General features: G+C 46.7%; 1 protein-coding gene across 1 annotated transcript in view; it reads right to left on the bottom strand.

The window, feature by feature from the left end:
* Positions 1-212: 212 nt before the first annotated feature.
* Positions 213-11298, bottom strand: part of LOC148443375 (deoxyribonuclease-1-like) — a 62877-nt gene continuing 51791 nt past the window's right edge. Inside the window, exons 7-9 of the mRNA XM_088462907.1 lie at positions 10596-10692; positions 8711-8762; positions 213-480 (exon numbers count right to left, since the gene is read on the bottom strand). Coding sequence (XP_088319033.1) covers positions 266-480; positions 8711-8762; positions 10596-10692 — 364 coding nt within the window. The 3' untranslated portion in view covers positions 213-265. The remainder of the gene's footprint in view (positions 481-8710; positions 8763-10595; positions 10693-11298) is intronic.

Below are 11298 nucleotides of genomic sequence, written 5' to 3'. Positions count from 1 at the left end.
GGGCTAGTAACAGGGCGGCTACAGAACAGACAAGTTTATTTTCCCTACACCCGTGAAGGCAGCAATTTCGTGGGGCAATCACTAGGAACCATTGACATCATTGAGACAAACCAACAGTCATCTAAGTAAATCAGCAGTGGACAGTACTAAAGAAGTGGTGTCACAGCACACTAAACATATATTGTTTATTGGTAGCATAAACATTTCTTACTTCTCATTCTTGCACAGTGTATGTTTATACAAGTTTAGATGGTGGTTGACGAAATTATACTTTACAGGAATCCTGATAGTCGGCACAACACTTATTGCTGCTGCTACAGGAGGCGTTACAGTTACATGGGTAGCTATTTGAGTTGGCACCACAGCGCCCCACACAGGATGTGAAATCCACCCCGACGCAGTCACAGACGCCATTTAGGGACAGGCCTCCGCTTATCCCAACATTAGCGCTGATGCTGAATCGCTCATTGTTGTACAAGGCTGCAGAAGGAAGGAAAAATTAGCAGTTCAAATTATTTTATATCATCTGGGTCTGTTTAATTGCTGAAATTACAATCAGAGACCAAAAAAAAAAAAGGGGGCACATCCTGAAAATAAAAATGTACCCCGGCATTAGGTAAGCAGACAAAGAGCCTGATTTAGAGATGGACACAAATCCGATGTTTTCGCAAATGGACGATTTTATTCACCTTTGAATTAGTCAGTCGCACTGCGTATATATGCCGCGATGGTCTTGGGATAGCGGTCACAGGGAGGATTTATTCTCAAAGTGATAGTCAGACAGGGACCGTTTGAGGCAGGTAACTGGGGAGTGGTGACTAAAACACAAGCGCGTTGCGACCGTTTTCTGGGGCGTCGCAGCCTGCGACTGCGATCCCTTACGCAGTTGTTAAGGCTCTGGCGTCTTAGTTTCATCGCCCATTCTGTGCGACCTTAGGGTTACCCAGAGTGATTGACCATTGTACGTCCGATGGCTGCGTCTTTGTACGCAAGCGGTGGATCTGCAGCGACTACGACATTTGCATATTTTCGCACAGCCGCTGTGTACAAGATGCAGTCACAACGGCATTTGTATCCATCACTGAATCAGGCCCAAAGTGATTATAGTGTATCTTTTATCTACACACAGTAGACAGACATTTTGTGTGCTAAACCAATATTCATAATGAACGATACAGCCTATTCACTAGGAACTAATGATGTCACTGAAGCATTAAGTGACTCAGTGATATCACTGTTTCCTAGTAAAGTGATAGGCCGCTTTAGAATATTGGCACAGTCTTTAAAATGGCTGCCTCAACCACGTGTCTTTATGAGGTCTCTTGTTCTTAGGGTCTGATTCAGCAAGCAATGCAAAGGAAAGAACGCACGCCCCCGTCCGCTGCGAGAATATGCTAATCAATGCATACGCATGGAGACAGCAGCACAAGATGCAGACGCCCAGCCCTATATTAAGCCGCCCATCTCCCTTTACTCAAAGTCTGATGAGTACGCAAGATGGCGTAAACATCGGTAACATCGAGAACCATCGATCACATTTGCATAATAGTGGTTGACCAGACCTCGCGCAAGATCTTGGCAACTTCCTGTGTGCATGGAGTCTCATCACTGAGTGCGTCGCCGCACTGGCTTAATTATGAACGCCTGCGTTCGCCTGACCACCCCCCCATCACCACCCGCAAACGGCACTTTCTGTCAATCAATATGGGAAGGGGTCTGCGTGCACCCTGCGTGTAGCCGAATGCACTGGCTAGTTCGCGCACCTGCAGTGCGATGCATACGCAGTACAAAAACATCGGCCAAGTGCGTGCGTTCTCTCCTGTGCGTTGCTTGCGGAATCAGGCCCTTAGTGAATTTACAGGCTGCTTTAGAATATTGGTTTAAAAATTGTTTAATCCCACAAAATTGCTGCGTCCACATTCTGTGTCAGTGGCCTCATTAGTTCCTAGTCAATGTATAGAGGCTTTTTTTTTAATGAATATTTATATTCAGACCACAAAATGGCTGGATTGGCTGTGTGTAGGTGATTAGTGATATTTATTCGGTCTCCTGTAAAAACTAGAAAAAGAGAACAACACAGGATTATGTTATACCTAGTCCAACCTGGAGCCGCTGTTTAGGGAGTTGTGAAAGGAAATAACTTCAGAGCCTGCCACAGAGGAGGAGAATGGCACCAGCGATAGAAGCTCATGAGTACGGCTGAGGAGTAAAGAAGCGCTGTCATTTCTGAAACTACAGCTTGTCAGTAGGGATAGCCATCAGTGGATTAGCCATCGTTGTGTACCGTCGGTGGTTAACATTGATGGTGTGTAACCATCGACAGGAAACCATCAATGATTTCACCCACCAACAGTCTCTGCCATTGATGGCAAAACCATCGACCATCAGTGGTTAAGCATCGATGTTTGGTAATCATTGATGGTTGATGGCCATCCCTACTTGTCAGAAAAGAGTTGCTGATGAAGGAGAGGCAGCACAGCTAGGGTGAGGGGGTCAGCTAATACAATCAGTTGTTCTCCATCTAAATTGCCGCATCCATGACTAATCTTGAACATTTTGTGGTCTGTGCCGTGTGTTGCACAGGTCATGGAAGTACGTACACATGTGCCTTAAAGTGACAGCTCATATATAAATCCAGGAACCCATTATAGATTTTACTTTCTAAACTGCTTGTTATTTAATGTTGTATTATTGATTCTGACCTTCAATTTATTCCTTACCACCGTTCCTTGCTGCCCGTGCTGATCTTAGCTTTTATTTTTGTCCAGTTACTGTTTGTATGTGACTTGCCCTACCTTTTTGCCTTCTTCCTTTGTTGGTTGCTAGTTAGCCATACTGGTCTGTGACTAAAACTAAACAACACCTGGATGCAACTGGTGAACACAGTAAGCTCTGTGAGAAATGGGGCGACCGCCTCTTTGCAACCTTCATTTTGTGTCTCTGCCCACCTGCAACTGATCCTAGGGCCTGATTCGTAAGCGGCAGCTCGTTCGCTCCGAGCGATGTTTGCCCAACTGCGCATGCGTACGGATCGTTATACGCATGCGCGAACCAGTCAGTGCGGCCGAAATTCATGTGCTCGCAAAATAGCGAATGCCTGATAATTTGAGTGACAGGATGAGGCGTATGTGGGTGGTAACAGGGGAAGGTGCTTGAAAACGGGGAGTGGAGATCCGATCGCAGGCGTGCTTAAAGGTCAAAACGGGCGTTTTATGGGTGTGCATAATTAAAATAGCAGCGTCATTGACCACGTCACTGGGTTATTTTTTAGCCAGAACTGCTCGCAAAATTGTGGTAGGAAAAACCAACCACAAGAATAGCGAGCAGTTCATACGCTGGTCGATGTACTCGATTAATCTAATAAATAGCGGACACGACGTAGGATGCGAGCAGCCAGGGGGCGTAGTCTCCCAAAAAACGACCGCAAGTTTTGTTCGCTCGTTCAGACCTAGAGGCGTGAACAGACCGCAAACGGCGAATGGTTCATTTGAATAGCCACCCCTATTTTCTGGACGAGCGAGCGCAAATAGCGACCGGCTCTGAATCAGGCCCCTAGTTTCTACCTCATAGACTATGATTTTGCCACCTACATCAGAAATAAAAAAACATTTGACAAGATATTTGCTCATGCCAAATACCCCACCCATCATCTCCTACACTCTCCAATCTACCACCAATTAATTCTGGCCAGGATCCAAAAATGAAGTCTCTGCAGTCATCTCATCAGCTCACCTACAACTTGCTCCAACCCTATTCTTTCCCTAGGTCTCTGCTCCCTCTCCCCCTCTGCATGTTCTCTTCTAGCTAACCTCTGCAACAGACTTTGGGGGTCATTCAGACCCGCTTGCGAGCAAAGTTCGCTCGCAAGCGGGTCCATGTTGTGAGAATGCGCATGCGCACGACGGAGGGAGCTCCGTCGTGCGCATGCGCGAGACCCGGCGAGCGCCGAGAAATACGTCGCTCGGGGTCTCGCACCAAAGGGGGCGTGCTGTCGATGGTGACTGACAGCACACCCCCTTTGGTGGGCGTGCCGGGGGCGTGGCGGCCAGACGGAGGCGTTCCCATGGGAACGCCTACCGTCTGAGTCCGGCCCCACTGACATCAGAAATGATGTCAGTGGGAGTGACTTTGGCTCTGATAGAGCCAAAATCACTCCTGGGCTTGCGGCAGCGAGACCCTACCGCAAGGGTCTCATCGCAAGCCGGATGGTCGCGATGGTCTTGACCATCGCGACCATCATCATGGACGCTCGCATAAGCTGTGGGTGGTAACCCACAGCTATGCGAGCGTCCATAAGGCCGCTCCACATTTAAATAGGACGGCCCTGATTCAGAGCGAGTGTTCTGCTCAGAGCGTTCAGCTCTGAATGAGGGCCTTTCTCCACTGTCAAATTTCCCTCACACTTTAAACATGTTCCATTTCACCAATACTAAAGAATCCATCTCTTGACCCAGCCAGTCCAGCTACCTCACTCTTTCTATCATCCCATTGGCCTCCAAACCGCTTAATGAACTAGTACAACCGTTTATTAAATTTTCTATCCACTCTCTCCATTCTCTGCAATTGAGCTCCGACTCCCAGCATTCCACTGAAATGGTGTCACAAAAATGATTAATGGTATGTTTACAGCAAAGCCCTGCTTCTGGCATATCCTCCACGCTACTCGTACTATCTGTTGGGTTCCCCAAAGGCTCTGTTATCTGCTCTCTGATTTTCTTGCTGTATTAATATTCTTTTGGAGGAGTAATTCTCTCATTCAGCCTTTAGTACCACCACTCTCTCCACAACACCATAATCTTCCACTCCACCACTCTTCTGTAACCACTGTCTCCCTGCTATCTGCCGCATGGATGTCCCAGCGCTAACTAAAGATCAACATCTCCATCCAAAGTCACTACTTCCCCTTAAGTTCCCCTCACCATCAACAATAGCAACATTTCCTCAGTCTCCCCATCGCACTGCCTTGGTGTCACCCTCTGCTCTATTCCTCACATTCAGTCTCACTCCCTGTACTGGCACCTGCACCTTAAAAATATTGGCAAAACACAGATTCTATTGACACCCAATGTACAATTATTCTTCCTTCTGGAAAAGGGAAAATCCCCCTCCTTTGTCTAGAAGATGTAGTTTGTCTATAGTGTGGAATATATCTCTTGTAATATCACTAACAGACCTCTCAAATTATCTGCAATCTGAACATCCTTGTTGGATCGTCATAGAGTTTCTTATCCATTTTCCTACAGCCTCTGAGCCAGCCTAAGCCATTGATACCCACTGGTCGGAATCCCGCCACCCCCCCCCCCCTTCCTTCCTTTTCGCTCTATGTATTGACTTCTCTCTCTGTTCTTACCATGATCTCATTATTTTGTAATATGAAATCCCCCCCATTTTCCTCTCTGTACTTAGTGTATCTTCACTGAAGCCTCAATAAACATGCCCTTTTCTTACCCAAGATGCTAAGCAAACTCTCATCCACCATCTCATCATTTCCCGCCTTGATAGCTGCGATGTCCTCTTATCTGGCATTGCCTCAACCATTTATCCACTCCATCTTAAATGCAGCAGCTAGACTGTCATGATCGTTCACAGTATCTGATCTTTAAACATGGGATTGTGCAAATTGTATGTTGTACCCATGTTATTCTGTATGGATAATATGTTATTTTCAAATGGTATGTCCGTTGCTACTATGTATATACATAAGTCAGCATTGCCATCAAAGGGGCAGGACAACATTGGTTACTTTACTAAACATGACCCCTGAAAAGGGAGATCTGTGTTCCCAGAGCCGTAACTAGACTTTTTGGTGCCCTGTGCCAGAAAGAGCAGTGGCGCCCCCTCCCCCCCCCATTTTTTAAATAGGGACACCTGAAAAAGGGCCATGGCCTCATGGGGATGGGCCAGGGAAGAGAGAGGGGAGGCCAGGAGATGCTGGGGATAAAAGAAGGGGAAGCTACAAGTGAGAATGATAATGAACAGGAACACTGACAGGCCCAAACAGGTCGCACCACCCTAGTTACGGCCCTGTGTGTTCCAGATCTCCTTATCTTCTTGTCAGGGGCGTTTCTAGAGAGGAGTGGGCCCGTGTGCAGTCTCCGATGCGGGCCCCCTCCTCTCCGTCCGACGGCCGGAAGCGCGCTGAGCTGTGCGCGGCCAGTGCCGGAGTTATAGACTCTGGGCACTAGAGTGTGCCCAGAGTCCATAGTATATGCACAGGTAACCGGGAAAATGGCCGCGGCCCATGTTGACCGCACACCCTGCACCCATTATAGATACGCCCCTGCTTCTTGTTTGAGAGCACAAAGAAATTGTGTCACTGCCCTATGAAGGTGACAAAACCTTTTGAAGCCAGAGGAAAGTTAAATGAACCAGGTTATATGCTGTTGCAGACCATTGAATTCCAAATATTTTCTGCCGGATGGATAATGCAAGTCACATATCATTATGACAAGAGGTGTAATTTGGCTCTGCTAAATTGACAGATTAAATCTGTTTGAGGAAGAAACAAAGGTAGAGCTGTGTGTCCATTAAAAGGAGTGTCACTCCACATTCAAAGTCCATTTCCGGGGAGAAGCCTTAGGCTGAGATCAGTGTCGTCCCTCCCCGCAGTGTCACCTGGTGCGGGGAGGGATGCCGTGCTTGCGGCATGGCCATGCGAGAAGGGGGCATGGCCTCGTGGCCCGAACCCCGTAGTCCAAACTCCTGTGCTTTTTACTGGGAGGGCCAGGGGGGTGCAAGAGGTGCGGACTGCCCTGTGTGCAGTTCCGGCTCCCACACAGTGTCATACTACAGTGCAGCACCCGGCTCCTGTCACTGAGGGGGAGTCTGCATCTTGGTGTCACCCCTCAATGGGTGACACCCCCCGCACCCCCCTTGTGACGCCACTGGCTAAGATGTACCAAGCTAATTTCGTGTGATCTCTTGCACAACAGATTTTTGGCCTCGTTGTAAGTATCCTAAAAAGTCTGTGTTATTCTTTTTTATTTCTGAAATGATTTGCATGTTAATCTGTATGTTATGGAGAAGGATCATCCCGATCCCTCTTCGAAATAAAATTAGCAAAAATGTAAGCCATAGGCTATTATAGGGTAACGCCATCTAATAGAAACCTATAGTGGTGTTGCTGCATGCGGATCGGAGGTCTAATTGCTGGAACCAGCTCAAAGAAATCTGGCAGGTGTCTTCCAGAAGACAACCAGACAGTAGAGGAGACTGGTAAAGATGGGGAACAGAAGGAGCTGGAGCAGTGTGACTAGTATAATATGCTGATAATTTATTCAGTATAATAATATAATAGGTTACTATATGCTAGCCACATATCAAAGCAGCACAATAGTAGCTTTGCTGCATCACAGCACTGGGATCATGGCATCAATTCCAAACATGTACCAATCTGTGTAGAGTTTGTATGTTCTTCTCGTGTCTTCATGAGTTTCGTACGGGTGCTCCATTTTCCACACGCAATCCAGAAACATAACGGTATGTAAATTGGCTTCTGACTCAAATGAAGCCTAGGTGTGTGTGTGTGCATGTGGAAGGGAATATAAAGTGTAAACTCCATTGGGGTAGCAGGGACTGATGTGAAAGACTAAATGTCCTCTGTAAAGCGCTGCGGAATATGTGTGCACTATATAAATGACAGCTGTTAATGCATAAATAAATAATGCAATAATGTGTAACTTTTGAATACATTTGTTTTCTGCAAAGAGAAGCAGAGAATTCAAGGGGTATATTTACTAAAGTGTGGGTTTTTAGAAGTGGAGATATTGCCCATAGCAACCAATCGGATTCTGCTTTCAATTTATCTAGCGCCTTCTAGAAAATAATAGCTAGAATCTGATTGGTTGCTATGGGCAACATCTCCACATCCAAAATCCTGCACTATATAAAACATACCCCCAGGAGTTCAGGACTCCAACCGTTCCCTTCCCAGGGTTTTGCCTTCAACTATGTTACATGCATACAGACATTCCAACACGACTGATCTCACAATGTCCTGCTCCGATTTGTCCCTTGAGTTTCCAACTGCATTAAACTTATCTGTATAACATTATACTTTAATATTTTTAATATATAACATAAGCATATTGGACCTCATTCAGAGTCGGTCGTTGCGGCCGCACGGTCGTATAGGAAAAGGGGCCGGATATGCAAATGATGCACACGCATGTTGCGTCCCTAAGGTCGGATCGTTAGCTGGCCGACTAAGGGGAGGATGCGATCGGTTCGCTAAAAAAACGTCCCCATCTCGTATGCATTACACGTCATCTCCGGCTATATAAGGATTAATCGCGAGCATCGGAAACCATCGGAACTGGTCGTAGAGCTAAAGGTTGACCTTACCCTCTCTTAAGCTCTACGATCATGTCAGTGTAAAACCTCCCCTGTCACGTGTGCAATGACACTACTTTGTTAATTATGCACTCCCTTAAAACGCCGTTCGCATATTTAGGCACGCCTGCGTTCGGATCTCCACTCCCCCGTTTTCAAGCACCTTCCCCTGTTACCACCCACAAACGCCGCAATCTGTCACTCAAACTACCGACCTGGCAGTGTTCAAGAAGAGAGAAATTTCTGATGGTAGCCGCTAGTTTGCGCACGCGCATTGCGACCTTTACGCATGCGCAGTTTAGCGAACATCGGCTGCGTACGACCGTGCGGCCGCTTCGACCGACTCTGAATGAAGTCCATAATCCATTACTATACTCACGGTCGTCAAGTAATTCCACTTCCACAGGGTAGTGATCGGAGACTGCTTTGGTCTAAAGTTTAAAGAAAATAACTTTTTTGATTATGTTGTGCCAAACACTTTGGTGCTAATGCAGAGATATATGATGCCCATATCCACATCTTGAGATATGCCCGGATCAGCATCAGCAGTACAGTATATGGCCCTCATTCAGAGGCCGCTCGCTCTGAATGAGGGCGGCCGCTTGAATTTTCTAGTGCGGCCTCCTGGTCGCTAGCTAAGCTGTGGGTTACCACCCACAGCTTTAGCGACCGACCAGGTTGATGGTCTCAATGGTCAAGACCATCGCGACCCTCGGGGCTTGCGACGAGACCCTAAGGTTGGGTCTCAGCAACCGCAAGTCCCAGGGAGCTTCCTGCTCTGATCGAGCAGGAAGCTCCCACTGACATCACTGCTGTTTTCAGTGTGGCCGCCCACAAAACGGCAGGCGTTCCTTAAGGAACACCTCCGTTTGTGAAACAACCCCCCTGCCACCCCTACAAAACGGGGCGAGCTGTCGATCGACAGCCGCCCCTTTTGTAGAGAGCTCCGGAGCGAGAGAATTTGTCTCTCGCTCCGGGGCTTGCGCGTGCGCGTGCACAGGACCTATACATCGACCCAGTTGCGAGCGCTCAGCCCTCTCCAGTCATAGTTCCAGATGTCAGATAGGCAGATGTTTGCAATTGCTCAAATTAGTGCAAACTAACAAAGTACTTGCTCTGCATCAGTCCCTTTGAACATACTATGGAATTCACAAGCTGTTATAATGTTTACATTGACATAGAGATAACCATTGACCATCGATAGTTAAGAACCATCAATGGTTAACTACCGATGGCCAATGGTTTTGCATTGATGGCAGATATCCAATGGTTCTCTGCCATCGATGGCAAACTGGCAAGCAATGTTTTTTTCTGGTTCCCAACATCATGGGGCTTAGCGCTGCCACCCAGTAGCCTGCTAAGCCTCACCCCCAATGCTGACCATGACCATGCTGGCCTGCCATGCCCTCCGGCAGAGATGGCTAATGAGAGTTGCAAACCATTGATGGTTCACCAAAGAAGGTTTTGTGCCATTGATGGTAATAAAATGGTGGAACCATCGATGGTGACCATTGATGGGTAGCCCACCAATGGCCATCCCTACATTGATAACCCTGCAGTAGTATTTATCAGACAAAAGTCTATAAAAATATATATATTTTATAAAAATTCTTCAATGTAACTGTGGCATCCACTGAAGATCCATAAAAAAGGTGAAAAGCACCGACCGGGGAGGTCCCACTATGCAGGGTCAAATTAACAATGGGGCGGATAGAGAATTATTCAAAGTGTATTTCTATTTTCTTTACGAAATTATGCAATATTTCAACTTTTAGCTATTTAGAGAGACATTGGGGCAGATATTGTAGGGGGCAGTGTTTCCACCTTTGGATTTTTTTCAGTTTTTTATTTTTTTTCGACTGTACTTAGTTTTGTCAGCTCTCCTGTGCCAGTAAATTTACAGGATTTTTTTCCTGGAAATCCAGGACAAAAAACTGGTTGAGACCAAGAAATCCGAACAGAACAGAAATTGGAAACACTGGTAGGGGGTACTGGCCACGTCCACAGAGCACTGGTCACACCTCCTTGGCTTCTCACTATAGGCCCTTGATAATATTTAGCCCCAGGCCAATGCGACACTTAATCTGACCCTGCCACTATGACGCGGTTTTCTGTAGCCGCCCTCCCTGTCCCGAATGAACATTGGCCGATATTGGGAGGTATGCAAGTGTGTCTTGAACATAATACAATTCATCAGTTTATGTGGAACCAATAAAGACATCTCCTTTAATAGGCGGATATATATAATGCCTACGCAGTCTTACCATTTCATACGTAAGGTCATATGCCAATTGGAAGTTGAAAGCCTTTGCTGTGTCTGGAATGATGGCATTTTGCAAAGCTGCTCCTCCAGCTACAATCCTAAAATTCCAACATTCAGCATGAAACAAGAAGAAAGAAGATATGACATTTTACAATGATTCCATTAAATGGGTGAATTATGGGCCTGATTCAGAGCCGAACGCTATTTGCGGACGGACGTTCTGAAAAAGGGGCCGGATATTTAAATTAAGTGCTCGCTCTTTGCGGTCTGTTGACGCCTCTATGTCTGAACGAGCAAACAAAACATGCGGTTGCTATTTTGAAAAAAACGCCCCCTGGCCGCTCGCATCATACGTCATCTCCGCTATTTATTAGATTAATCGAGTACATCGAAAGGCGTATGAACTGCTCGCTATTCTTGTGGTAGCATTTTCCTACCGCAATCATGCGAGCAGTTCTGGCTAAAAGACAACCAAGTGACGTGGTCAATGACGCTGCTTTGTTAATTATGCACACCCTTAAAACGCCCGTTTTGACCGTTTGGCACGCCTGCGTTCGGATCTCCACTCCCCGTGTTCAAGCACCTTCCCCTGTTACCACCCACAAACGCCTCATCCTGTCACTCAAATTATCAAGCATTCGCTATATTGCGAGCACACGATTTCTGACCGCACTGACTGGTTCGCGCATGCGTACTAAAAACCC

Source organism: Taudactylus pleione, unplaced genomic scaffold (assembly GCF_031769625.1).
Source record: "Taudactylus pleione unplaced genomic scaffold, aTauple2 ptg001288l, whole genome shotgun sequence".
In the NCBI taxonomy this organism is placed as follows: Eukaryota; Metazoa; Chordata; class Amphibia; order Anura; family Myobatrachidae; genus Taudactylus; species Taudactylus pleione.
The sequence above is the reverse complement of the archived record's forward strand: the minus strand, read 5'-3'. Positions and strand labels throughout refer to the sequence as shown.